The sequence below is a fragment of the Lepisosteus oculatus genome, chromosome 2 (assembly GCF_040954835.1).
Source record: "Lepisosteus oculatus isolate fLepOcu1 chromosome 2, fLepOcu1.hap2, whole genome shotgun sequence".
Classification (NCBI taxonomy): Eukaryota; Metazoa; Chordata; class Actinopteri; order Semionotiformes; family Lepisosteidae; genus Lepisosteus; species Lepisosteus oculatus.
Window position 1 is genome coordinate 40634635 of NC_090697.1, and position 27082 is coordinate 40661716.

Below are 27082 nucleotides of genomic sequence, written 5' to 3' on the forward strand. Positions count from 1 at the left end.
TAAAAGTAAGTTCCTCAGTTTATTGAATTGCGTTGTTTGCTACATCTTTTATTTATTTAGCAAAATGGTAGGTGCTGACATTTATTTTGCTGGAAACTAGACAGAAATTGAAGTTTTATATCACATTTTTGTACCACATTTCCACTGTACTTCAGATTCAAATATGAATTTGAGCTCTGGGAGACCTGTAGCAAGTACGAGCCTTTTAAAATCACAGGCTTATACAGGCTTATTCCTGACCACCAGTTAGTTTGTGGAACAATTCTTCATCTAAGGTTTCATTCTGGTCCTTGGATCTGGTTGACAAGAATATATATCCTCCTATATATTCATGTACCACCTTACAGTCACAACTCTGACAGGAAAATGCAATAGACACATTCTGGTCGAAATCAATGGTCACCTGGAAAATGAAAAAAAAAAGTAAATTAAGTATTAATCTTGTTTAACTTACTTAGGTACAATTTATACTGCTGTATAATGTTTTTTATGACATTGTTTTGGGCTCCATGAATCATTAAATGACACTCATTCAGAATTCAGTATATTCACTATATTCTTCAACAAATTCCTTACAAATTAACCACTAAAACCTAAATAATTAACCATTAAAATGGACAGGAAACCTAACAATATCTAATCTAGAAAACCTCAAAATAAACTTCAACAGCCTTCATCAGCACACTGCTATGTTCTCTTTTAAGAACAGAATTTGCATATAATGTGCACATAATGGGCCCATAACACATCTGATTAATTATTCACTTTTACAAGCTGCATTAAACTAATTCAGTCTTCAAGAAAATAGTAAACATCCTTTATTTTCATCCTTCCACAAGGCCATGCTAAAACATTAAAAACCACCATAAATGTAATTTTTTGTAATTTGTCTGTCACTGGACGTGTTACTGTATAACTACTTTTCTTGTAGCTGACTTCATGTCCTTTGTATTCTGTAGGCAGAAAACAGTTAAACACACACAAAGCCTATGAATAGTAACAAACGGTTCAACACCAAACATCTAACTGATAATTTTTCAATTAGAAAATTATGTTTTTTTCAAACTTCCATTCTAACTACACCATTTCAAAAACTAACTTTCAAAATGTTGGTCGATGCAAAAAACAAAACAATATACAGTATCAAATACTTTTGAATTTCCTCATACCAATTCTGGGCTACAAAAATAGGAAATCACCACAATTTTCATTGTATTTGTTTATAAAATTCAGATTTTTCAAAAATTGTATCCTCTCTTCACAACTAATCTCATCCTTGGGTATGAAATGTTGCAGGAAAAAGTCCTGCAACATTTAAACTAATATTTAGTTTATTTCAAGTGAAAGATACAGTAGCCTATATTAGAATAATTAAATATTAATTTCCTTTTTAAATAATATTTGGCACTTTCCTCAGATGTAGAGTAGCTAGTATGCTAATATGCATTTGGCACTGTACTGTACCTGCCGAATCTCCCAGTTCACATTCCATTGCTTCATATTGGAAAATCTCCATGTTGTAATTGGAAGCCCTGTTGACATGTCTATACGTATGAGTCGATTGTAGGAAATTCCAAGTATCTCATCTTTTTTGCTTCCTCGAAACCTAAGGCATCCAACATTACAAAAAAAAACAGTCACTGAATTTATTTTAGAAATACTTCAAAGATGAAAACCAAATGCTATTAATATTCATTACCCGAATGTTACAGAAACCATTCATATTTGTGGCTTGAGTTGATCCATTTCTGTACCCTAGGTTAGACGAGGAAACATACTACATTGTCATGTGGCAGTGAAATATTGAAACATAAAAATGAAACTTAAAATAATTAACATAATTAAAATGACAATTCACTGTTATCCCTAGATTACACACCAATGTGGATGAAACCACCTATCTTTTGGAATTCCTTTATATTTTTGATTGTGGTAAGCAGAAGCCTAATTCAGCATTGACTACATTCTGGATGGTATTCCACTCCATCATAGGGGGACCTATACAAAGTTACTTAAAGTGATCAGTTTAGAAATCCCAATTAAATGGAACAATATTGCGGACACCAGAGCACCTGAAGAAAGTTCACAAAGAATCAGGGAGAGCTCATAAACTCTCCCTGTGTCCAAACTGAATTTGGAATTAAATTTCGTACCCAAAAACAACCCTTAACACCACGCCACAGTTTTGTCCATAAAATCATCATGTAAAAAAAGTATTCCAGGCATATCAAACAATTTTTGTATTGATGGGTAATTAGAAAATGGATAAAAAATCCATGGCTGTTTATCACACTTTAAAATTTACTTGTAATGTTATATGTAACTTACAACGTCTTTTTTAAACACAGAATTTATGCAAATAACATTTCAAATTTGAAGAAAAAAAAAGAAAATAGGGATAACCATGGCTGCCATCGCATCATCCAGGCGTATGCTGTACATTGGTGGTGGTGGAGGGGAGTCCCCATTACCCGTAAAGTGCTTTCAGTGGAGTGTTCAGAAAAGTGCTATGTAAGTCTATATTTTTACCTCATCAGATGAACTGTAAATCAGACGTCCTGTTTGTTACATTTTAACACCATCACTCAGTGAAATGCACATTGCATCTTCAAAGTAAAACTCCTCCATCTCGTGTTTTTCTTTATATCTACATATGTACTGTATAGGAACGAGTAATAGGTTTATTCCATGCTGAAAAAAAGAAGAAAGAAAACTTGTTTTGGCCGTGGAGCCTTCTTCAGTTGTGAGCCTAAAGAAGGCTCCACGGCTGAAACGTTGTGTTTTCTTTCTTATTTTTTTCAGCATGGAATAAACCTATTACTTGTTTCTTTGCAGCCTATGCATGCTGATGAAGCTACCCACCTGAACTATGTACTGTATATATGTCTATATGTATTTAGAGGAGGTTAAAAAGTTTTTAAGTTGCATAGAATATTTAAGTCTGTCTCCTATCTCATAGGTATCTCACACACTGATGACCCAATTTCATTTGTCTTTCTAAATTGTGAGGATTACTTAAAGCTGCCAATTCAGTTTTCTCATCTTATGCATTTATGTTTCTTGTTAATGGGTTCATGTTGTGTGAAATGTATTATGCATTGTGTTCTGTCTTTTACCTGCCTGCAAAGCAAATTTCCAAACTGGGAAATAAGGGAAAGCAAATAAAATGATTAAGAATTGGACCTTTTGATGAACCCTAAACAGCTGTTTATAAATGTATATGTGCTGTATAACAATCTGCTGCAAGAACACAAAGACAAATCAGTTTATAACACTGAAGGACACCAACTGTACCAGAGAAAATTATTATTCACAGGCCAACACAGGTGAGACTGGGATTTATACTGTATGTGACCTACAAGTAAGAACTTAAGAAAGGTTACAAATAAGAGGAGGCCATTTTGACTAAAAAAGTAATGACTGGTATTTTTATATATAACAATACAATCTACAAAAAAAACACTTGTTGGAGGAGGACAAGGAGTGCTCCTGAATTTCACACTGAATCTGACCTTCTAAAAATCTAGTCTGTATACTGCAGATATGGTAGGTTGGGTCATTGCTTCCTTATCAAGAGCAGTCTTTTGCAATCACAACCACTGCAACCGACTCACTTCTTACACAAAATTATGTACTAGGCTTGTCATCACTCAAAAGTTATAGTACTGAAAAAAAGGAGTGGAAATTGTTAGTTATGCTTATCCTTGACAAAGTAGAGGGGTTAGAAAGCAAGTAGTCATCTTCTATTTAGAAATCATTAAAGAAACAGTATGTCTCTGCGTAAGGACTGACAGAATTGTTATATGACAGAATGTGTTGTCATTATAAATAACATGTGATAACCACTTCTTAAGGTAATTTGCTGTAGTACACTATTACCTTACAATGTAGTATTTAATGCCAAACTCTGGCAGGGACTGCCAAGCTTGAATAAAGCGCATCTTGGCTTCCATGAGAGATAACTGAGCAACATTCTGATGGGCCTCCAGGATTCGGGCTGAAAGCTTTTCAAAACAAAAATGATTTAATTAGACAAGGTTACAGTTATTGGTAAAGAGTAGCATGTATTGTTACAAGGAAGAAGTACATGAAAGGTGTTTTTGACAAACTTTAGCATTAGGAAGTTGCTTGGGATATGCTCGTTAAAGGACTCATATAAACATATCCACTCATTCATTATCTATCTGCTTCATTGGATATAGGGCCAGAGGGGAGATGGAGCCTTTCCTGGCAAGCAATGTGAAGAATATATATATATAGATTTAACTTCAATTAGAGATAAACAAATTAATTTTGAAAGATGTTTTTATGTAAAATGTGAGGACTGAATTTATTATTTTACAGGAGGTTTAATTGTGAACTTCAGGAGCAGTAACAAACTATTTTTAATTTCTACAAGAGAAAAAAATCATGGTACTTGATGTGTTTTTTTAGCTTGATTCAATTAAATTAAACAATGTGATTTTAGTAATCATATTCCAGAACTCAGATTTCTTGCTAACTTCAGTAATGTATTAACAATTCTTCCCTTGCTGAATTTAATATTTATTAACTTTACATCCCTAGAGGTCCAGTCATACCTGTTTGGATTTGTACTTTTTTCCATATCTGGGAGACACAAAGCACTCCGAATTCATTTCCATGGTTTCAGGGTCGAGGGACGTCTGTCCAGAGGGAGTTGCCAGGTTTTTCATCTGCAGAAAGGACTGAATGTTGCGGACTTCACTCCTGTAGGAGCTGTAAGCCATAGTCTTCCCTTTCGAAGCGAGAATGCACGCAGCTTTCCACTTTGCGTACTGGGTTTCCTTCACAAACATATATATATATTAGATTATCATGCCTGCAAAAACCTATGGCATTTAAATTGATGTAGTTTATACAAACGTCTGGTAGTTGGCCAAACCTTAATCTCACCCAGTACCTACAAATAGCATTTCTTTCCTACTCTTTTGAGTTTTATTTGCACATTTCGCTTGTGTATCTCTCCCTGCATCTCACCTTTGTCCTCGCATCTGCTCCCTGTCTCATCCTTCATTAAAAGGGAAGGGGTTCCAACAGACATGTCCTTCCAAAAGGTTACTCTTGTAAAATTCACTATGCAAATCATGCCATTTCTGTGCCTTAATTAGGGTTTCACCGAACTACTGGAATGCAACAGGTTCACTGTCACACCCTCATGGGGTTAACTCTTGTTAACTGGTTTTGGTACTGTGATGAGGTTTCTTAACAAATGTCTGTCCAAGAAATGCTATAGTGGCTTCCATGCAGTATATCTCAAAACCCTCTGTCCCTGTAATTTGGCACTGAACAAAATGTGTGTAACTCTGTACCTCTGATGGGTAAAAAAATACCTGCTTATTTAATCAAAAGATTTAAGTAATAAGCTTACATTTTCACATCGAATGTACACTTCATTAATGCCATCAGCAACAGGAAGTAGGAGCTTTATTCCAAACTTTTTGTCTGAGACATTTACGTCGGGAACAACTTCACAACCTGTGTAAAGTTTAAATAACAAAACATTAAAAGAAAGATTTCTTGAAAAGTCAGACAGTAATAACCCTCATTCTCTCATTGTCTGCCCCTCTCCTTTAATAACTATCTTTCTGTGCCTCTATATACAAGTACATTGTTTACTGTATACTTAACTCTCTCCTCCTGTAGCACGTTTATGGGGAGTTAGAAACAGCTCCCCATGTTTGTTACACCTTCAGAATTTATAGTCAAATGTCAGTATCTGGAATGACCCCTCACCCCTTGATTTAGCATTTATCAGTGATGCTCAATGTTGCACTGGATATGGTCTCCTATATACCAGACAAAATGTCTGCTAAGAAACAAGTAAAGTTTTATTCAATGCTGGAAAGAAAAGAAAATAATCACCTTCTTCAGGTGTGTTAAGTACCTACCTACTTGAACTACAATGTCTGCTATCATTGTACTGAAAGCATTATCATAGTTTGGTGGCTTGATATCTAAAAACCAAGGTCTGTGATGAAGGGCAGAGAACACACTCTCCATTGTGCTTACGGCATATTGTCTCTGGACTTTGGTGTGAGCATACTGTAACATGGGAGTATGTTCAGACTGACACATGATTCATAGCCGATCCAATGGACACTTCAAATATTTCTATTAATTGTGAAAATTATCCTCCTTATGACATATTGATTTTTTTTAAATTCAACGCCAAATTGATTTAACCAGCATCAACCTCCTAGTTTTTTAAATCAGGATAATCCTCATCTACTTGTCAAGTGTGTGATAGCAGTCAGTGTGCAAAACCAAATCTTATAGCCATACCTCTGAGATGGAACTGCTCAATGGGCTCTGCAGTGGCTGATTCCTTATTCTTGTAGTATGATATTGTGGTGTCTTTAAAAACAAACCAGTACTCTTTATATGGTTTCAGTGTCAGCCTTTTAGGTCTGAAATATAAAAAAAAACATATGTCAGTCTTGGAAAGTACTTAAAATATAAAGACCAGGCAAACGTAATAGGACAGACAGAAAAATATGCATAATTCCTTTAAAGATCCTCTAGGTGGGGCTATGAGGCCATCCAAAATAGTAAGATTTAACGACGTAGTGATAACTTCTTACCACTTTTCAAAATTCAAAATACAGTCACGAGTTCAAGCTTAGAAAAGAAGATTTGCAACGTACTTGAATGATGTTTATACAACTGCCGTAAAACATTCTCATAAAGATATGTATATATTGTCAACTTAGGAGACACTTGAGTATCAGGATGCAATTTAAGAATTATGCTGTCATAACACAAGAACTGTGCAACGAGGTTTTTAAAGATGTCTTTCTTGGTTTAGCCATCGTTAGCTGATTGGGTCTGATGGTTTCATTCTTCTGCAGTGTATTCCAAATTGTTGATTTTAGTTTACCCACTTTTTTGCTATTGGTCTGACAGGGGTATGCTTTCAGCATCAAAATTGCCAATTTAATTCAAAATGTAACTTAAAGAATTACAAACACTGCCTTTAAAGACAGGTGATGTTCAAAGCTATTTTATGAGTGCCTAATTACAGAGTAATTAACATGTAACTAAAAAAAGTAAACTGCCCCAATACTTTTGTGACTTGAAAATGAAAAGGTCCAACACTATCAATTTGTTTAATTGACTCAAGAGTCTAGAACTGAACTCACTTTATTAAAAATAAAACACTTAAGAGTTGTGCTTATCAATTGATTTTTTTCTGTTCTTGGTATCCCTTAACTTTCTGAAAAAGGTTTCCCACACATACCTAAACAATTTAAGGGTGTCTGCAAGCTTTGGGATATCTGTGATGTCCTCCTAAAATAAATAAGAAATTTTTCAAATATGCAATATATACACCAGTACACTGAGAAAAATCAAGTAATTCAGTATTTTATTTATTTAAAATAAATTTAAAAAATAAAACATGAAAAGTAAGATTATTAATGGTTTATTAATATGGAAACAGGTTTTACATGTACAGTACCAAGAACTATAAACATAAGAATCCTAATAGTATAATAGCCCCAGGACCTGTCTAACCACAGGGTTTTATCTGTTAAGTTCTTTAATTTCAGACTGTTTTGGTTTATTTGTTGCTTTGGATACCAAACATCAACTAAATTTAAAATACAAGTAAATCTAATGACAGTTTATGTGAATAATATTTCCCAGTGCAGTCTCTTAAGCTCCTTTACTATTCTTGTTTTCATTAATACCTAGAATGTCTAAAGGAGTTTTAAAAAATGTATTTCTTAAAAGTGTTTTTCATGCTTTTGAAATAATTAAAAACTGAATACAAATTAGTTCAGAATAACAGTTTTACACACTTCGGTATATGAATCTAGTTATTTTAACTTTACTAACTTCACTGAGGACAGTATTGTTGCCTCATAGCTCTAGAGACTCTAGAGTCTAGAGTATTGAATTCCATTTCTGCCCTCTGTGTGGAGCTTTCAACAGGTGCACTGATGGCCTTCTACCATCCAGACCTGCAGGTTAGGCCTGACTATATAAAAATTGTATACCTGGGGTTTATTGCCAAGAGTCAACAAGCCCATTCCACTATTTTGCCCCAATACAGAGAAGCTTTGGTACCACTTTCCTTCACAGCTATCTTTGGTTATGGGACTAGAGTGAAGGAACTTAAATGATGTTACAAGAATTACAACACAGTTATCGCTGCTCGGAACCATACCAGGATTCTGTCTGAATTTCCTCCCTCAAGTGTCACTTCCAAACTGGTAAGGGCAGCTTCTACTTCATCCTCGTCAGGCTCTTTTGAGGAATTCAGTGGTTCAGATGACATTGTCAGCTTGCTTATATGGTACTGAAAGTAATGAAAATTATCTTTATAGTAGCACAGCCCGACGACACAGAAAGCCTTTTTCCTGTACAAATTTGGGCTTTTCAGTGTTTACTCTCAATCTTGTGTTTTTTAGGATAGATTTGTAAATTTGTGGCCAAGACTGCTTTTAAAAACTCTGATTCTGAACTTGGACTGACAATGAACAGTAATTAAACAGCCTGTTTTTAGGTGCTGTGGCAGTTAGGACTGCTGCCTCACAACCCTTGAGTCATTGGTTCAAATTGCATTTTTGTCCAATACTCTATTGGAATTTCACTGTGTGCTCCGGTTTCCTCTCATCTTCCAGACTAGCACTGCTGCAATTCTATCTAGGTAAACTGGCATCCTTTACTCATTCCTGTCTACATGTTTATGTGTATCCCTGCATCAGACAGGGATCCCATGAAGGGTGTGGTACTGCCTTGCACCCTATGTTAAAATAGGCTCTGGGATTAAACAACCCTTGGTTATCAGGAATAAGCAGTTTGGTGAATGAATAGACCCTGGTTTTGAAAGAACAGTACCAAAATCTCGTGAGATCTAGAGTCAAAAACAACAATGTATTTTCAATCTATTAAGAAACTGAATAATGGTAATACTAAAAAAGGACATAGGAACAATAGGAGGAGTTTTCTGAATACTCTTTCTAAAATGACAGTCAAACATTTATTTTATGTCGTCGTGCTATGAAAATGTAATTTCAAAAGTAAATGTAGATAGTTGCCCTAATATTTATACATCTGCAGCTGGTTAGAGAGATTTACTTATATTTTGCTATTAAAATGATCAAATAAAATAGGAATCTACCTTTATGTTATACTACTGTATAACTGTTAATGATATTCAGTGAAGGCGGGTATATTTAAAAATACAGTATCAGTCTGGTATAATTTGATTACTTGAAACTTGTACTGTAAAATTCTTTGTGCTTTAATACTTAATGGATCTCTGCCAAAGATACATATATTTTTTTTATTTGTAAGTGTTTGTACCTCGCCCTGTATTGAAGTTCCTCCAAAAGCAGAGTTTTCAGACTGATGCATTTTCCCAGTGGAAACTGAAACCTGACACCTATCCTCAGCTCGGTTAATATGTTTCTGTTTTATTATATTCTTGTCACAACATGCACTCCCTCCCCCCTCGAAAGCCAAATAGAACTGGTTCTGCAGCTGTGGTCAAGCCTGTACCTGCAGGGCTGCAAATATCAGCATTTCTTCCTCAGTGCAGTCAATTTCCTCCAAGAGAATGGCCCACCTTGCCTGTTCATATATCTGGTTTATTCTGACAGCATCATACTGGAAAGAAAGACAAAGATTAACATTCACCTGACATCAAGCATTTTTCTTTATTCAAGCTAAGAAGGGTGTTTTGTGAATATAATCTTCCAAAGAACAAGTTCACAGAATTTCTCTCTTCACATTCTACCACACTATGTTGTCTGTGCTGTTTTCTCTTTTTTTTGTAGGTTACAACAATTTGTTTTGATTTCTTAGAATGCACAGTATTCTAGCAAAACAAATGCGAGATCACATACTGTACAAGCCTGTACAGTATATGAATAAATGAGGCAAACCTGAATTAGTAAATTTAGCTGAAAAATAAAATCATTGTAATGTATTCTGTATTTTAACATAAAACAAGTAAAATAAACATTATGGCTCCCTTAAATATTAACTAAAAATTAGTGTCTCACATTTTTCATATGCCTCTGGTGTCTAACTAACTGATTGCCCAGCCAATCAGCATATATGTTCTACAGTCATTATGCTAGTTAGTATATCTGTCTGAGATCTGGCCAGGCATACATTACAAAAAGCTGCAAGACTGCAATCACAGGTGCTACTTAGTGTCAGCAAAGTTCTTTTAAAGAACAATAAGTTCCTTTCAGTAGGTAAAGGAAGCAATGTTCTTTTCCCTACTTTCTTTCACCACATTATATATCTGCTGCTTCATTCTAACACTTCCTCTTTAGTGTAAAATGATGTACCACTGCCTAATTTTGTAAAGAAAAAAACAATATGCTATTATTCAAAATGTAATTATACCAAACTCTACTCAAAACTACACATTTGAGCTTCTGCTTTAAGGTAATCTTGTTTGACTACTATTACAATCAAATAGAAAGTTTCTATAACACTATGACAACAGTATATTTGTATACAGTATATAACACGATCAGAAGCTCCAAATTCTAAGCCCATGTTATGAGGAAAATGGATGTTGCCAAGATCATTTACTTTTGGGTTGAGGTCAAAGAAGCAGTGATATTTGAAGCGCAACAACAGCTTGTCACCCTCATGGATGTCTTGTTCCATGAGGGAACGAGAGGAGTCCAACCACCTGTGAACAACAAAATAATATAAAACTGACAAAGAGAAAAGAAAGACACAGGTAATGCCTGGATGCAATAATGAAACATACTTTGGAGAAAAAACACTGTCTTAGAAATGGATGATACAGTATTTCCACCTCAATCCTAGAGCTCAAAATGTAACTTTACAATCTAAGACAAATCACTGGTCAGCCCTGATTAAACATAAATATTTCTAATCAACAAATCACTTTCTTTTCAGGGTATTTATCATTAACATTCCCTTCACCACACCATGAACCTTGCATAAGCTCCCTCCACCTAATGGGACTGTTCAGTTGTCTTATCTTGTCATTCACTCAGCTAACAACACTAATCCAAATTATGTCTCCATTGTCCCATAATTAGGTTTTGTAAAAACAATTGAAGTGATTAATTTTTAAGTGATGAAGTTTCACTGATTTCCACTTCCATTTTCTTTAGCTAAAAAACACTGATGTTGTTTTTAAGACCAAGGCTAAGCTACATACAATGCCTGTTCAACATACACTTTCTTACCCTGAGTTCATGATTGCCTTGTCAACTAGCTGTAGAGGCTGGTACATTTTGATGAGCTCATCATGTTGCAGGTTTGGCTGGCTGACAGTTAAAGGATTGTCTCCGAACCAAAGGCTTGTTGCTGAAGCAGGGGTGCCATTCTCTGGGTCATATGTTGGTATCATTGTTTTACTATAGAGTCCAGGACTAGCTGCAGAGGACAAAGATGTTTGATTTCAGTCAGTTTTATCCTTGTGTCCTAATTAAACATAAATTGATATGGAAGAATAACAAAATTGCATCTGCTCTTTATGAACATTTGTAAAATGGCTTAACTCAAAGGCCCTGATATTAGTGATTGAAATCATCAACTTTTGTTACAAATTATGTAGTTCAGCTGGTGACCTTTATCCTGCAAGAGGAAACAAGAAACTAATACCCTTTGTTTACTGTTTATCTCGACATCTTTACATGGAATTTTGTCCTCAAGGCTACTTAAAAACAAAGAACTGAGCAGTGCTGAAAGCAGTGCTGCATGCAAATTTTAGGTACATGTTACACTATTCATTTTATATCATTGAAAAGTTGTGCTTCTGTTTTGAGTTGATAAATCAATCCCATGCAAGCAATACTACCTGTATTTCCTGCTGATATGTTTAAGCCATCCATATCCAAAATTTCTTCAATAATTGTATCTTTCTGCTTGTCTTTTTTCTTTTTCTTTTTCATTGCATCATCTGGAGACTTTAACAAGGATAGTTCCTCTGGTCTCCTGATATCTGAGAGAGCAAATATTCAGAGAATAGTCAGAAATAGACTGCAAATGAACTGTATAATATAAGAGATAGGAATTTAGCATTAGTCTCACTGTTGCAACAATGGTGAAAAGAGAGATTAAATAATTAAAACTAATTTATAGTTCAATTCACATTCAGGTTTCCATTTATATACTGTATAACTTATGAAACAGACCTGATTTTGTTTTAAAAGGCCTCACTGAAATTGTTTCTTAGATCAGTGGGTTAGTTGAGAATTCATGTGGGGTTAACAGCTAAGCACATGATTTGTCAAAAGACTTATGGGCACATTTCAGTGACTTCTGAGTTACAGTGTAGCCCACTTGAATTTCTAATATTTTAATGCTTATATGGAGTAAACAATTAAATAGGGCTGTGACTTCTCTTAAATTTGGAAACTCTGATTTCCTTTGTAAGGAATTCCCAAGCTAAAGACATTCTTAGGATGCATCACTAATTTGTCCCTTTCACTTTGAGAACATCCAGATCAGAAGGGGAGATTTAACTTTGGGTTGTATTGTGTTTTATTTAGAACACAGGTGTATCTCTCTTGGACAGCATGGTGGCACAGTGGTTAGTATTGCTGCCTCACAGTGCTGGGGCGTAGGATTCAATTTCCTGACATGGAGTACTACCTGTGTTGAGTTAGACTGTTTTCCCTGTGTTCGTGTGGGTTTCCTCTAGGCGCTCCTGTTTCCACCCACAGTACAAAAACATACTGGTAGGTTGATTGACTTCTGGTAAAATTGGCCCTAATTATGAGTGTGTGCATGTTTGTCTTTGTGTCGGTTTGTCAGCCCCGTGATGAACTGGCATTCGATCCAGAACAATCCGGACTGGAATCTGGAGGGATGCCGGAATAAAGAGGGAGGCAAACAATCCATGACTCCAAGGACTTTGTGTGTCGTATTGGTCTCAGAGAGAGACGTCTGTTCTGGAACCAGTAAACAACTCCACTGCCCCATTGTGTTTGTAGAGAAAAATCTAAAGAAGTTTTAGCTAGAGCTTGGACAGAGCCAGGCTTTATTGTTGTTTTTGTTGTTGTTATAAACAAATCTTGATTCCTTTTTGATTCCTACAGATTCCATCTATAGTCCAGTCTTTCAATGTGCAAAGATATCTGAGGGACATTACCAGAAAATGGTATCTATAACACTGGACAGTGATGTTGTGGTCCCCTTCACTGCTTGCAACAGTCAGAAAACCAAAGAAGAAATGACCCCCTTCCTTTATCTCACACAGTTCTTGCGAGTTCCCTACATTTATACACACACAGTTACACAGAGCTAATGTAACCAAAAACAGCAAAATTAAACTGTTCTGTCATTCCATACCATTCTCCATCATGCAGTGTCCCAGGGCATCTCTTCTCCAGAGTTCTACCCGCTGGTTTATGGCCACCTTAATATTTTAGCTGAACCTGATACGAATTCTATCCTTATTTTAACATATCAAGATCAGTCTCTTGGAAATATTTTTCATTTCCATAGCTCAAAGCAATCAATATTTAATTTTTGTTCTCCCATTTTATACACAGCCCTTTAAACCTACGGTATGCTCTCATGCAAGCTGTCAATGCATAAACGCATTGTAAGTGTTCAGTCTATGACCAGCTGCATATGACAGGTACTGCTTCAAGTTGGTCATACTGTGTCTGCAAAAGTATTTAAGTTTAATGTAATGTGGTGACATGCATACTGTACACTTCAGTCAGACATCAAATTTACTAAAAGTAATTAAATGAAATAGTTTACTACAGAATTCAACAATAAGTTGGATATATGCCTAATATATCCCTCTAATTTTTCTTTTTTTAATATTCTGGAATAATATTACTTATTATTCTTAATTCTTAAGTTCTTAATTCTGGAAGACAGCTATGAAAATAAAAAATAAATTAAACGGACTGGGATCTTTGGTTTTTTTGTTCCCCAAACATGATATGGCAGCTGGCTGTGGCACTTGAAAAACAACTTTAAAAAATGGTTCATTATAGAGCATCACTCAACTTTCACCTTTCACTTTTTTTAAACCTTATTTATTAGGAGTGGAAGATATTAACAACTTCAGCTAATTCTGTGATATGGGTGCAACTCAAAGAATAAATACCTCCTAAACTGCAGATAATCACTGACATGAAAAAAACACTGAGTAAGTAAAATGATAGGCATTACGTATTTCAATAATTCAAGATCTTGTTCACTGTGCTTGATTTTTTTTCTTTCAATCCAGACAACATTGGTTAAAAAATTACCTAAAGCTGGATTTTTGAGAAATAAACATTGAACAGTCTTTAAATGGGTGATCAACATGTTTCCAAAGCCTATAATGATAGGCACAAAACATACTGTACTCAAGAACTACTCTTTATAATAGGTGTTTTCATACACATCTATCAGGAGGAAACCATACTTTTAAAACTATGGACTGTCTGAATTCCATCTAAGTGCATGAACCCTGCTATTGTAACAAGAGAGACTTAAAAAGTATTCAACTGATGACTAAGCTTTATGCTTGCACCTCAAGTGTCAGTTATGTGTGAGAAACATGCAATTACAGTGTTGAAATACAACCTTCTGCTTCAAGTTGCAGGAGAAAGAGGAATACTGCTGTTGAACAGAATTGTAGCTGTGATCATTTACTTACAAGAAAAGAAAAAATTTATTTATTTTTCTTGAACTAAAAGATGTTACTTTTAGGTATCAGGAGGAGGTATAATGAGTGAACCTGACTGAGGGTGACCATGCTAACCATGTATCTGGACTCATTTACCAATAAGAGAAAAAGAGCAAAAGATGGACCCTAGCAACCCACAGGCAGAAGACACGTTATTTTTTCTTCTGTAAATAGTGTTTTGTAGGCTTGTATTTGTTGCTGAACTGACTCAAGTTAAGTCTTTTACCAGTAAGTAAATGATTAAGCCAGTTTCTCAAAATTAATTTGGATATGTTCAATTCAAATTAATTTTCAATTCCATTAAACTGTTCACATCTGAAATGTTATGGTTTTAAAGTAAGGAACTTGAATTTTCATTGATCATTTAATATATATTGAGCATTGAAGTACTCATATCTCATCCAAAGATAAAGTATGTTTTATTAAATGCATTACAAATTAAGTATTGCTCTTATTTATGTGATGCAAAAATATCATTTACTCTAATAAAAAGTATAACATAATACATGTAGCTGCCAGCTAGATCTATAATAAGTTGGCCATGGCATCCATTCAATGTAATTCCTCTATTGATTAAGTAAAGGCAAAAGCTGTGAAAAAGAAGTGAATAAGGCTTGTTATGCTAATGGGGTCAGTTCTATAGAAGGCAGAGTAACACAGAGTAGTACTCGAGAGCTTCAACCTAAACCTCAATTTACATGTTTGACCACATGTTGTCACTTAGCAGCAACTCAGAGAATTAAGTCTATCATGTAGCCTCCACATTCAAGCTTATACTGCACAGAACATAAAAGGAGGTGCTGAAGTTGTTTACGAGAGTCATGCTACTTGATAACCACTGTGTAGAACTGCTAGAACAGAAAAACTTTATTTGAATTTTGTTCTGAAAGTAGCACTGCTTAATTTCCAGGCTGACAAAACCACATTTCAGTTAAGCACATAGAAATGTCAATATGGTGACTTCACTGCCATGTTAAGAATTTTAATAATTGTTTTGTAGCTGTAACTACATCCATCATCTTGTTTCAAGACTTACAGCATAGAGAGCTGGAAGTATGATCTGCACCTTTGGCAGCAAATGTGGAATATCTTGATAATTTGACAATAATTATAATAAAAAGCTAGAAGGTTAAGATTTTCTCTAAAATGTTTAGAGCATTGTTTTATTTTTTATTATCTGAGTAAAACGCATAATCAGTAAAGCAGCTGCTAAAGTTCTTCTCAGCTCTGTTCTTTGTTACTCTAATGAGATTTCCCTGTTAGTGGAGGGAAGGGTTATGGGTTTAAATTGCTCAAAACTACAGAACAGTTTACAGTATGATAAAATTTAGTTTTGCAGCTTTTCAGTGATAAAATGTAGCTGTTTTTAATCTTGTTGTACATAGTACTACATTTTCAAAGTGAACAGCAACAAATTAACTCCCTAGCAAAATCTTTCCACCATGTTATCTCAAACTTTCTCTAAACCAATCAGATTAAACACCTTACTAAATTATTTTGAGGTGAATACTGTATCAGTAGAAGGAGTATTGAACCTCTTCACATAAATAAATGAAGGCATTTACAATGCTCTGATCATAAAGAACAAGAAGGAGAAGATTTGTCACAACCAGGGCACTGCACTGTCTATGGATTGTAATGGAATAATATGTACAGTAGATGGCCTGAAACACAAATTTATAGTGACTGACATTTAAGATGGTGTCAGTATAAGTTACATCCACAAAAATAATCAACCACCCACTGATTTTTTTTGTATTAATGTTGAGTCAAATAAAAGCTACATTTTTATTGACTCAGTTAATTAAATATTTTTTTTAAATACTGAGTTTCCAATGAAGAGTTTTCTTTTTTATATTAAATCAAAAGGTAGAAAAAAAAACTCTTGGCTTACTGAGTGCTCTGCAGATTTCAGTGACTGTCTTGAAGACCACAGCGGAGTAGCTGACAGTCAGTTTCACAGTCTTCATGTTGGGAAGCTGCAGTCGCAGAGGCTTGTGCTGAGGTGTGTAAAGGAGTTTAGCGTCTGCCTGGACGCCATACTTGTCCAATGTCCAGTGGGTTTTCAACAGCCAGCAGTTCTTCTGTTCCCACCACAGAGCATAGTCAGACCAGTCTCGGGGAATCTCTACGCGCCAAAGCAATGAGAAAAGGTGTGAAAAAAAGTATCGCTCCATTGTTTTATTGGTACGACTTATTCATTTAACTTTTTTCTATCTGTGATAGACTGCAGTTGGCATAGTGGTGAAGTAGTTAGCATTGCTGCCACACAGTCCTGGGGTCCTATGTTCAATTCTGGACCCGGTGTGTTATCTGCATGAAATTCTCCCTTTGTTTGCATGAATTTTTCAGTTTCCTGTCCAAAGACATAGTGGTAGGTTATTAAGTTTCTGTGAAAACTGTCCCTAGGTGTGAGTGTGTGCATGCCTGTGTCTGTGTGTGCCCTGTGATGGACTGTCATAGATATTGTGCCTTGTGCCCATTACTTGCCAGGATAGGCTCCAGTTCCTCTGCTACCCTGTAATGGATAAAGCGGTAAAAAATGAATGGATGAACTTAGTCAATATTCAGATTATGACTGTATAGTGATTCAGATTAGCAATCAGTCTGTGTCATTCAGTCTGTGTTGTGTGTGTGAATACCTTAAATACCAGGAAAAACTACTCATGAAAGTATTTCGAATACTATATCTGGGACTTAGTATTCAGTCTGTGTCACATCCTCTTAACAGGAGGTGAGCAAACATTGCAAAATACTTTGTTTTTATATACAGTACATGCTTGTTTTTGTATGAGCAAGACCAGTTTGTTAGATACTGCAGGTATGAACTCAAGCATAGAGGTGCACTTAACACTATTAAAGTTTCCGTTGACTCATCTTGCTTGAATTCTAAATACAAGGAAAGCAAATCAATAATCATATACATAAGCATGTATCAGCATGACTTCTACTAAAGCAATACCTGGGAGTATACAGATGTAAATATGCTTTGCTAATAGAATAACTTAAATCCCAGGACAAACTCCTCATGCAAGTATTTTATATACTTTATCTGACTAGACTCTAAATGCTTATATTCACCTATAAGTAATATCACACTATATAAGGCAATAAGAAAAAGTAGACTAAGGAGAGGAAAGGTGCAGTGTGCATTGAAAATAAATTCACAATGACTGGTTAGACAAGAAATGTCAAAAACTCAGGAGTATATTGCTATGGCCTTCTGATCTAAATATTTGAAGGACCACTTCAGAAAGTTTACTTATTTGTATTTGTACTTTTCAAATATTTTAAAGTAAAATAGTACTTCATCACAAATGCTTTGTTTTGTTTCAGTAGGAACAAAAACATGATATAAGACATAGGTCTGTGGTATATAGATAATGACTAATATCAAGTAATCAGTCCTAGAAATTATCCTGAGTAAAATTGACAAGGCTTGAGAAAATCCCTGAGCCTACAACTCCCAAATGACGATTCAGCTCTTACTCATATGTGAAATTGGGCATATGAAGACAGCATAACTACCAGGTATTTCAAAACAGACAGACACCCAAACAAAAACCAAAATAAGGGACATAAAACTTTCAACCTAATCTCTAGTCTAAAAAAAAAAAAAAGAAACAATATGCCTGGTCATTGCATGAGGTTTAGTAGAATACAAACAAAAGCTGAGACTAATTTTTATTCCCATTATCACATCTTAAACATTTAAAACATAAATTGATTTAACTAAACCTAATGATTTCAAATTAATCATTTATGCTGCTTTAAAATGAAGGAAAATAAAACACAGCATAGCAGTTAGAAACATTTACCTTTAAGGTATCTAATGTATTAGTACAGTCTTCTGTAGTGATCAATATAGATAACAGTCAGCAATGTATTAGTATGAAGTTGCAACATGATCTACAATTGTAGATTGCAAGTCTCCAAAAACAAAGTGGTTTCTGTTTGGAACTATTCATTAGCTGTTACAATCCTGAGGTTACGTGGTTTTACTGTGTAATCATGTCACAACAGCCCTAGGATATCAACAGCTCCGATTTATTCACGTTCAGACATAAGCATGAATACTGTACATCAGTAGTAATCAGCATAGAAAAGGAGGTACAGTAAACATTTTTGTGACAGATTTCTAGGACTGTGTTGAATTTAAATGGTTTTAAATGTACTAAATAATTTCAAGAAAATGAGGTATCATAGTTTTAGTCAGTTTTTAGATTTGTTCACACATGCTATCACCATACTGATATCATTAATACAGTCTTTTACACTCACTACACGCCTCCAAGGTGTCACTTAGTCACTTTGTTGCTGGATAACAGCAGCTCATTTCTTGAAGAGTGCACCAGTCTGGCACTGGGTACAGTACAGTTACTGTATGTGATGACTAAAAATGTTTAGTTTGTCAGTAGGAGGCACTGGATGTTTGATAACAGACGTTTCACATTACACAATCTTACTGTGATAAATTAAAAAGCTGACGCAGAGTTAAGTGAGGGGGCTGAACCATAGTTGTCTTAGTTCTTAAACCCATTTTATATACAGTGTATATAATATGCTCAACTTCTTCATACAGTATATACTCAGTCTCTTTACCTGTATATACTTTGTAATAAATACCCACAGTTTCCGTCATTTATTCAAGTGTAATGTACATCTACTTAAACTTTATTATACCCCAAGATCTAAAACTATATTAACATGAGTGTGGGAAAGAAATTAATTACATTTAATGAAACTCTAAACATGTGTTTTGACCCCTTTCTGTACACATTTAATTATATTTCAAAACATACAATATGAATCTATGATTTGGGAATTACCCACCAGCATGATAAGAACCATTGGATGTTTCACCTTGTCTGTTGGTGATTATGACTTTACAACAGACTCATTTAATTTAAGGTACTGTGTTATTGCTATTGTATAAAGAAGAAAAAAAACATCCAAATTATTCCATCTTTTTTCTAACCTTTTTATCACATACCAGGATCAACTTTCTGCCATCTACCAGGATGTTTTTGGACTATGGGAAGAAACTGGAGTACCCAGGTGAAACACAGAGAGAACATACAAACTCCACACAGATAGCACCCCAGGAATTGAAGCCAGAGCGTCAGGTATCAATGCTAACCACCGAACCGCCAATGCACTCCTCATTATATTATGCTTCTTACATTTCATTGTTACTTCAATTGACTCCATTAATTTAAAAGTATTTTTCACCTTTTCATTGCAAATAAGGTTCACTCAAAACATGGATGATTAACACCACAGAAACAAGAAAGCCAGAATGGCCACTCATTTGAAACCTTTCTTACTTTCTCACAAGCCTACCAAAGATCTTCCACTTCATGTAGCAGTTCATCTTCCAAAAGAGAATGAAAAGGTCACTTACGGATTTTCTCCACCAATTTCAGCATCAGTCCACCAATATGAAGATCTCCCTTCACCCTCAGTTTATAATCCGTTTTTGTTTCATCGTGATCAATCTGCACAGTGAGCTCCCAGGATGTGTTTCCATATTCTGCAGCAGTAATCATTCTCAGTGATGACCTGTGAAAATGAAATGAAAGAAATTTAATGAAATTCTAAACTTGTTTTTTGACCTCTCTATCTGTAAACATTAAAATATATTTCAAAACACACCAAATCAATATCACAGTTCCATAATGGTTCTCTCACCTGTTACCCCAATCTGTCATTACAGTTTAAAAAGACTAGGTCAATACATAAGTACTTAGAAACATAGAAGGAGTTCACCATGTCTTTAATTTCATGTTTCAGCTACTGATATTGCTGATTTTATTTCCAAGGCTATGTGAGGAAAATTAAAATCTCCAACAACCACTTCTTTTTTTACATTATATTCCTAATTTCATGATATGACATTTGAATTTAAATCTGAATGTAGAGGTCTGTGGCATACTCCTGACACTATGCCCTTTGGATGTTTTTTTTATCATTCTGACCTATATGGATTCTAAGATTCTTGATTCTGTGTTAACTTCCTGTTCCTGAAAGCTCTGTTTGTTTTATAATGTACAAAACTTCATCCTTAGTTAAATATTAACTTTCTGTTGTCCATGTTCCAATGATTCAAATTATGTCACCTGAACAGATGCCAATTTCACTGGAAAGGCTTCCAGTAGCCAAGAAGGTTGAACACTTCTATAACACACCATATCCTCATCTGTCTGTAGTGTTAACAGATTAACATGAACATTTCCTTTGCATAGCGTGGGAGGATTCCTGAGAAAACCACTGATTTAGTCTTACTCTTTAAGTTGAATTTGAACTGATAGTGCTGTCTACGGCAACGCTGTTTGTGCTGAAATGAACAACAACATCTGTGCTTGCTATGAGACTGTTTACTCCTTGGACAATATTAGCATTAAAATTATTCAATGCTATATGCAGGTCTTGAAATATATAATTATACAATGCACTTGGAATAAATGAGGTCTTAATAGTCATTGTACAATTTAATTTAACCCATAAATATATATATATATCCTGACACTCTGTTTGCCTTTTAATTGCTTCCCTTTCTTAAGTTTAGTTTTAATTTTTTTATGTATGGTACTGTATAGATTTAGGTCATCTGGTAGAGCAGTTGTCGTAATACAGATCCCAGTGGTATTCTAATATTATATTTCTTGAATTTCCGCATAATAATGCAATAATGCATTTAATTAAATCTGTAATTTCAGAATAAATCTTACGAGGATCTGAATATACCACATCATATGCTCTGTTTGTATCCATTACTGTGATTGTTTGTGTTAATCCACCTATTATAGTATGAACTCTAAACTTGACTAGCTCGTTTATCATTCCAGAATCTTAATCACAGACACACATTAAGAAATGCAAAGGTCCTATTACTAAAGAGCCCCTTGACACTCCAATAAAATCAAAACCCTTCTCCCACTGCTGTATCATCATCATCATCATCATCATCATCATCATCATAATACCACAGTAAATATACCACAGTTAAAAGGCTGTCTGGTTAAGACTCTGTCTGCCCTTTAATACCTGGCAAAACCTATGATTTGCCTGAATAGTAAAACTGAATTACTTTACATACTGTATAACAACCCCAAACATCAAATATAGGATGCAGTAATTGGGTGCTATGATGTAAATATGAAGTGATTTGAAATTGCTAATACTTTATTTTATGTTACAATAAACAAAGCTAACTAATAATACTATAATAATAAATATAGGAATAAGAAGAATAAAAACAAATAAATTGAGAAGAGTATTTGAAATTCAAAAAATATATTCCCATTTACTGTGAACTATCATTAATATCATAATATCCCCTTTACATAGTCTAAAAAAGGCATTTTTAAATTGTTAATTAGTGATTATTTTTTTATTAGTGAGCACACCCATTATTTGATAAGGATGAATATGTCCATCTGTACTAAAGTTGAAACACTGCTAAAGAAAAAGTAACAAGCAATGTGATTTCCTTTATGGAGGGGGCTCATTTGTCTTTTAAAATATGTACTGTATATTCGTTTTCTGCACCAAAGGTACATTTAGACAATTTGTAAAATATTGGTGTCACAGTTCATGTACAGTACATTTACTATGCAGCAGTAATTTTAGAAATGAACCTTTTTTTGATCATTAATATTTAATTAAAAATAGAGAAAAATAAATCATTTACTGTATGTTCTGTAAATGTTCTTTCCTCTAATCATTAAAAACATGAATCCCTTACATTATTTATAAAATACTACAAAACTGTATGTAAAATCTAAATCTTTCCATTCCTCTACAATGTGACAAATACTTTTTCCTTGTAATTTGAATCAATTGGTAGATAAAAAATAGAATAATCTAAAGTATGTACAGAACAACTTGAAGAAATAGCAAGCTTCATTTTTTAAAGAAACAAGAACATGTAGATCTAGCAGAGGAATTGCAAACATGTGGCAACATGAATAACTTGAGGCAAGCATTTCACAATGGAATGACCTACGTTTATTCTTTCTTACCATTTCCACAGTCTTCAAAGAGCAGCTAAACCATAATATACATATTGTTTTAAAAACCACATAATACAGATTCTTTGAATATGATTTCTTTCCATGCTACACAGATGCTTTTAGCAGCCATTTACATTTACTATAATGTTAGATAGGTGTTTCAATTACATGACCCCCAATGTCCTCAAAGAGTACACAGAGCTGTATCAAAAATGGTGAGAAGTATTGTTCCATCTACAACTATAGAAGAATGGATTTTATGCTAATGTGGCCGATTTGAACAGTTCATATACAGAAACTTAAATGTTTACAAGATGAGTTTAAATTCCAGTGAAACTTTCTTCACACTTCTTAATATGGGCCTTTGACGCATTTCTAATTCTTTCTAGGCCATGCAACTGTTTTATTAACATTAATACCTCTGGAAATCTGAAAATGGGAAAATTAAGGAGAAATCTGGGTAAAATGATATACAAAAACCATCAATATTAGCGTGTACTGTAATGTTTGAATTTTATTCTGAAGCTAAATAAAATCTACAAATAATAATTTGTTTAGAATAATTTGATTTTATTAATAATGCATATTATAAATGTTGCATGAAACTCCAGCAACTGTAAATTAACCACCTTAACCTAAAGATATATTTTTTAAGAAATAATAAATGATAACCACTTAAAAAATGAATGTTCCACAGATTGTACAAAGATTGCAAATAGGCCTTATCAAGTCTGAACTTTGACCTTGTCTATACTGTGAATTTACAGCAAATCACATCAGTTGTTTCAAATCAATCTAAATGTTAAGTCGTTCTTGTCTCCACTCTACAAAATGCTAAAAGCCGTACCTGAGAACTGTAAATATTAGACTTGGTCAGGTTATAGTTGAAACTGTTTAGGCTGCAGATGCTGTGGTATCCAACTGGCCTTTCCATTTTCTGCATTTTCTTTATTGCAATTTTTGAAAGTTTGATACCCACAGTTTTATTCACTTCAGTAGTTGTTTGCACTTTGTTTCTCTGACAACGTTTTCCACACATATATAGTATTTGAATTCTAAGAGAAATACAGAAAGAAGGTATTGGATTAAATTTAAGTTAATTATATTATGTAACTATAACTGTTCACATTTTAACAATATCTTAAAATTTAAAAGAATGCTAATAGTAATAATGTATCGGTTTTAAAGCTGCTGAAGTTATTGTGAACACCACATTTAAAAAAGTACATTATAAACTTCAGCTCAGTGACAAAACAGATTTTGATGAGGAATGTCAAATGAATAGAAGATTTTTAAAAATAATCAGTACAGTTTGCTACCTGCACTTAGAGAGTCAAGACACCATCTCACTGAGAATCCAAACAAATGGCAAAAAGAGTATTTTATTACACACAGACAATAAGCTTCCAGTAGGCAAAGACTCTAGGGTAGTCACTGTAGTCACCTTTGAAACGTATTCACCAAAAGTGTACTGTACTTGTTATAGTCTTATGGCTAGCTAAGAGGTTTGAATTTCCTGATGCTGCATACAGTATGTACTCACTACACTGCAGCCACATGACTGAACATACTGTCATTATGTCATGGTGAAAAATCACAGGTCTTAAGGTGTGTGTCTTGTTTTCCAAAACTTGGCAGTGTGATTCATGGGTTAACATTAACTGAGCAACTAACACTCGGTATGAGGTATTATGGAGTCCTACACAAAATCTTCGCTTAAATCAACCTTACACTACAACAAGTGTAATTAGAGACGAACCAGCTGCAAACATACCAATATACTTGTATAATGAATAATATTTTCTCTACATTAGCAAATATTGCATAAAAGTAACCAAATTCAAAAGCAAGAACAGAAACTCTTGCTGTAACATACCTTTATGACAACAGTGGACTGACTAATATGGCGTATAATATTATAGTGGGCAGAGTTTGTAGACATGTTTTGGTGCTTTTCTTTCTATTGTTTAAGGCACAAAATAAAAAGTTAAAACGCCTGAAAACAGTAGATTACTGCATGATGCAATAAAAAAGCAATACCTAAAGAAAAAAATTGAATATATTTAGGTCACATTTTTAAAATGTGTTTGTATAAAGTTCTTTAAAGGTTAAAAAAAGTTTGCATCTACCCTGTTAGTCAGGGCGGAGCCCTTTTTACCACTGCAGGGCTTCTATAGAGAGTAGGATTGTTTAAAAAAATCTAGGCCTGGAGGGAAAACAAAAGTCATAGGTACACACCCTATTCAGAGAACAAACCCAGCCTATAGGCACCTTAAAAAGACAAAAGAAAATCTTTTTCTGACTCTACCCATTTGACTATAAACTAAAACTATAAAAACTATAAAAGCTGTTTTCTGTATAGTGTATGGGAGGTAAGCGATCATAACCAGTCTTTTATACTTTACATCTATACTGTTTTTAAACTTATTTTAATGCTCTTCATATAATAAACTTTAACATTTTTTCACATAATGTAAATGGGAAATGATTGGTTTTCTTAAATGGTTTACACAGTTGTATCTATATATTATTTATATCTACAGTCCAGATCGATCGTTTCTAACTTCGTAGGAGAAGAAAACATATCGCTGTTTTATTTTATTACTTGCTGTTCAAGTTGGTACTTGAGAAGCACGGCATCATATTAATAGAGGAAGAAACCGCAAAAGATTACGAATCCCCGTGCATCGCGATGAAACAGACGTTGACCGTGATTACAAAAAACATATCACGTTAACATGAACAAAAATAGCCCCACCATTTGGAACCCCCATACTAAAATTATTCTTTGTAACCTCAGATCGTGTTCAAAGCTTTTTTACGTCAGGGGAGAAACTAACACAGTACCTACCTGTTCTGCAAGTTGATAATAATAATAATAATTGCTTACACTTATATAGCGCTTTTCTGGACAAACTTTGTTTTGATGACAAACTTTAAAAGCACACGAGGCATCATACAGTTAATGTTCAATACCTTAATGGAAATTATAAATACCTTTTAATGAGATATTATTATTATTACGAAGGGCTGTATCAGTAGGATAATTTATAATTAATAAAGGAAGATCGATCTGTGTACCTCTGTAGGACAAAGCCCAATGTATTTTTGCATTGTTTTAACACTGCAGTACGTTCAGGTGTTTTCCGATGTGCATAGTATTAAAAATCATAAAGAAAACGTAGTAATACCTATGGAAAAACAAAGTTGTATCTTTGGATTGGAACCAGCGACTAAAAAAGAATAGAACGGGATTAACCTTAAAGGCAAACTAAATAATACACTACAAAACTCACCTGAGTATCGAGCGTCCCCCTCCCAGCAGAGCGATCTTTGAGTTCTAGTTAAGAAGTGAAAAGTTCTCAGACACTATTGAGTAAGCACCCGCCCAGCTTGTATGACTGTAGGCAGGTAACTCACACAGCCTTCAAAGATTTTTTTTAAAACCACATTAATAATATAGTTAGGTGCTGTTCTTGTAACCACGTCAGATATTGTTTTTTATTAGAGAATAAACGTAATTAAGACTGTGAAAAAACCTCTCAGCCTAAAAGATCACAGAGAGTCAGTATGCAGTTTTCAATTCTGTCACTTTTATTTTAATTCACAGCACTATTTTGTGTATTCTTACTTCTTTTGTTTTATTTTATTGTAACACAACAGGGGTTCAGGTGGGCACCCTTGCTGCATTAGGTCAGCCCCCCACTGTCAGGGGCTCAAACCTGGGACTCCCACATCACTCAACAGGGACCCAGCCCAGTGAGCCAAAGAGAGATCTCTCTACTGAACTTGAACTTGAACTTTATTGCCATATGTAACCGGTACTGGTACAATGGAATTCTTACTTTCAGAAGTCTCTCGATTGTAAAACAAGTGTAAAAAACAAAACAAACTGCAAACAGTGCATCAAGACAATGTACAAACCAACAATAGACAATGTGCAAGTAAACATGTAGACAGTTTGAATGTAAACAATACAGACGTGTAAACAATGACTGGAGATGTGCAATAGATAAGAAATCATAAAGAGGTAGATGGTGATGTTGTAGGTGTGGTCCGAGGGGGATGGCTAAATGTGTTCGCCAGTCTCACTGCTTGTGGATAGAAGCTATTGAAGAAATTAGTGGTAAGTGTCCGTATGCTCTTATATCTCTTGCCTGAGGGCAGTGGGGTGAAGAGCTCATGCCCGGGGTGGTGACTGTCCTCTGTGATGGCCAGAATTCTACCACGGCAGCGGTCCTCATAGAGCTGTTTAATCTCGGTGAGACTGCAGCCGATGATCTTCTGGGCCATATTGACCATTCTCTGCAGTGCCTTTCTTTCTCGCGAAGAGGTGTTGCCATACCACACGGTGATCCCGTTGGTGAGGACGCTCTTGATGGTGCAGCGGTAGAAGTTCACCAACACA

The 27082-nt window shown here is 34.7% G+C and overlaps 1 protein-coding gene across 1 annotated transcript; it reads right to left on the reverse strand.

Annotated features, from left to right (window-relative positions):
• fermt1 (FERM domain containing kindlin 1) lies at positions 1 to 26057 on the reverse strand. The gene is made up of 15 exons (XM_006625936.3): positions 25971 to 26057; positions 20064 to 20221; positions 16554 to 16787; positions 11822 to 11965; positions 11208 to 11397; positions 10576 to 10678; positions 9526 to 9633; positions 8189 to 8320; positions 7259 to 7308; positions 6304 to 6428; positions 5390 to 5496; positions 4581 to 4805; positions 3880 to 4004; positions 1465 to 1606; positions 1 to 403 (listed from the first exon to the last, which is right to left on the reverse strand). The coding sequence occupies exons 2-15, from the start codon at positions 20206 to 20208 to the stop codon at positions 230 to 232; spliced, it is 2004 nt and encodes a 667-aa protein (XP_006625999.2). The 5' UTR covers positions 20209 to 20221; positions 25971 to 26057; the 3' UTR covers positions 1 to 229.
• Positions 26058 to 27082: the final 1025 nt, after the last annotated feature.

Bases quoted from the DNA above. Each gene is read 5' to 3' on its own strand.
- fermt1 (XM_006625936.3), bottom strand. From the start codon at position 20,208: ATGATTACTGCTGCAGAATATGGAAACACATCCTGGGAGCTCACTGTG. The intron at 11,398-11,821 runs GTAGTATTGCTT...TGTCCTCTGCAG, and splicing joins CATATCAGCAGGAAATACAG to CTAGTCCTGGACTCTATAGT. The intron at 10,679-11,207 runs GTAAGAAAGTGT...TGTTGTTCACAG, and splicing joins AAGGCAATCATGAACTCAGG to GTGGTTGGACTCCTCTCGTT.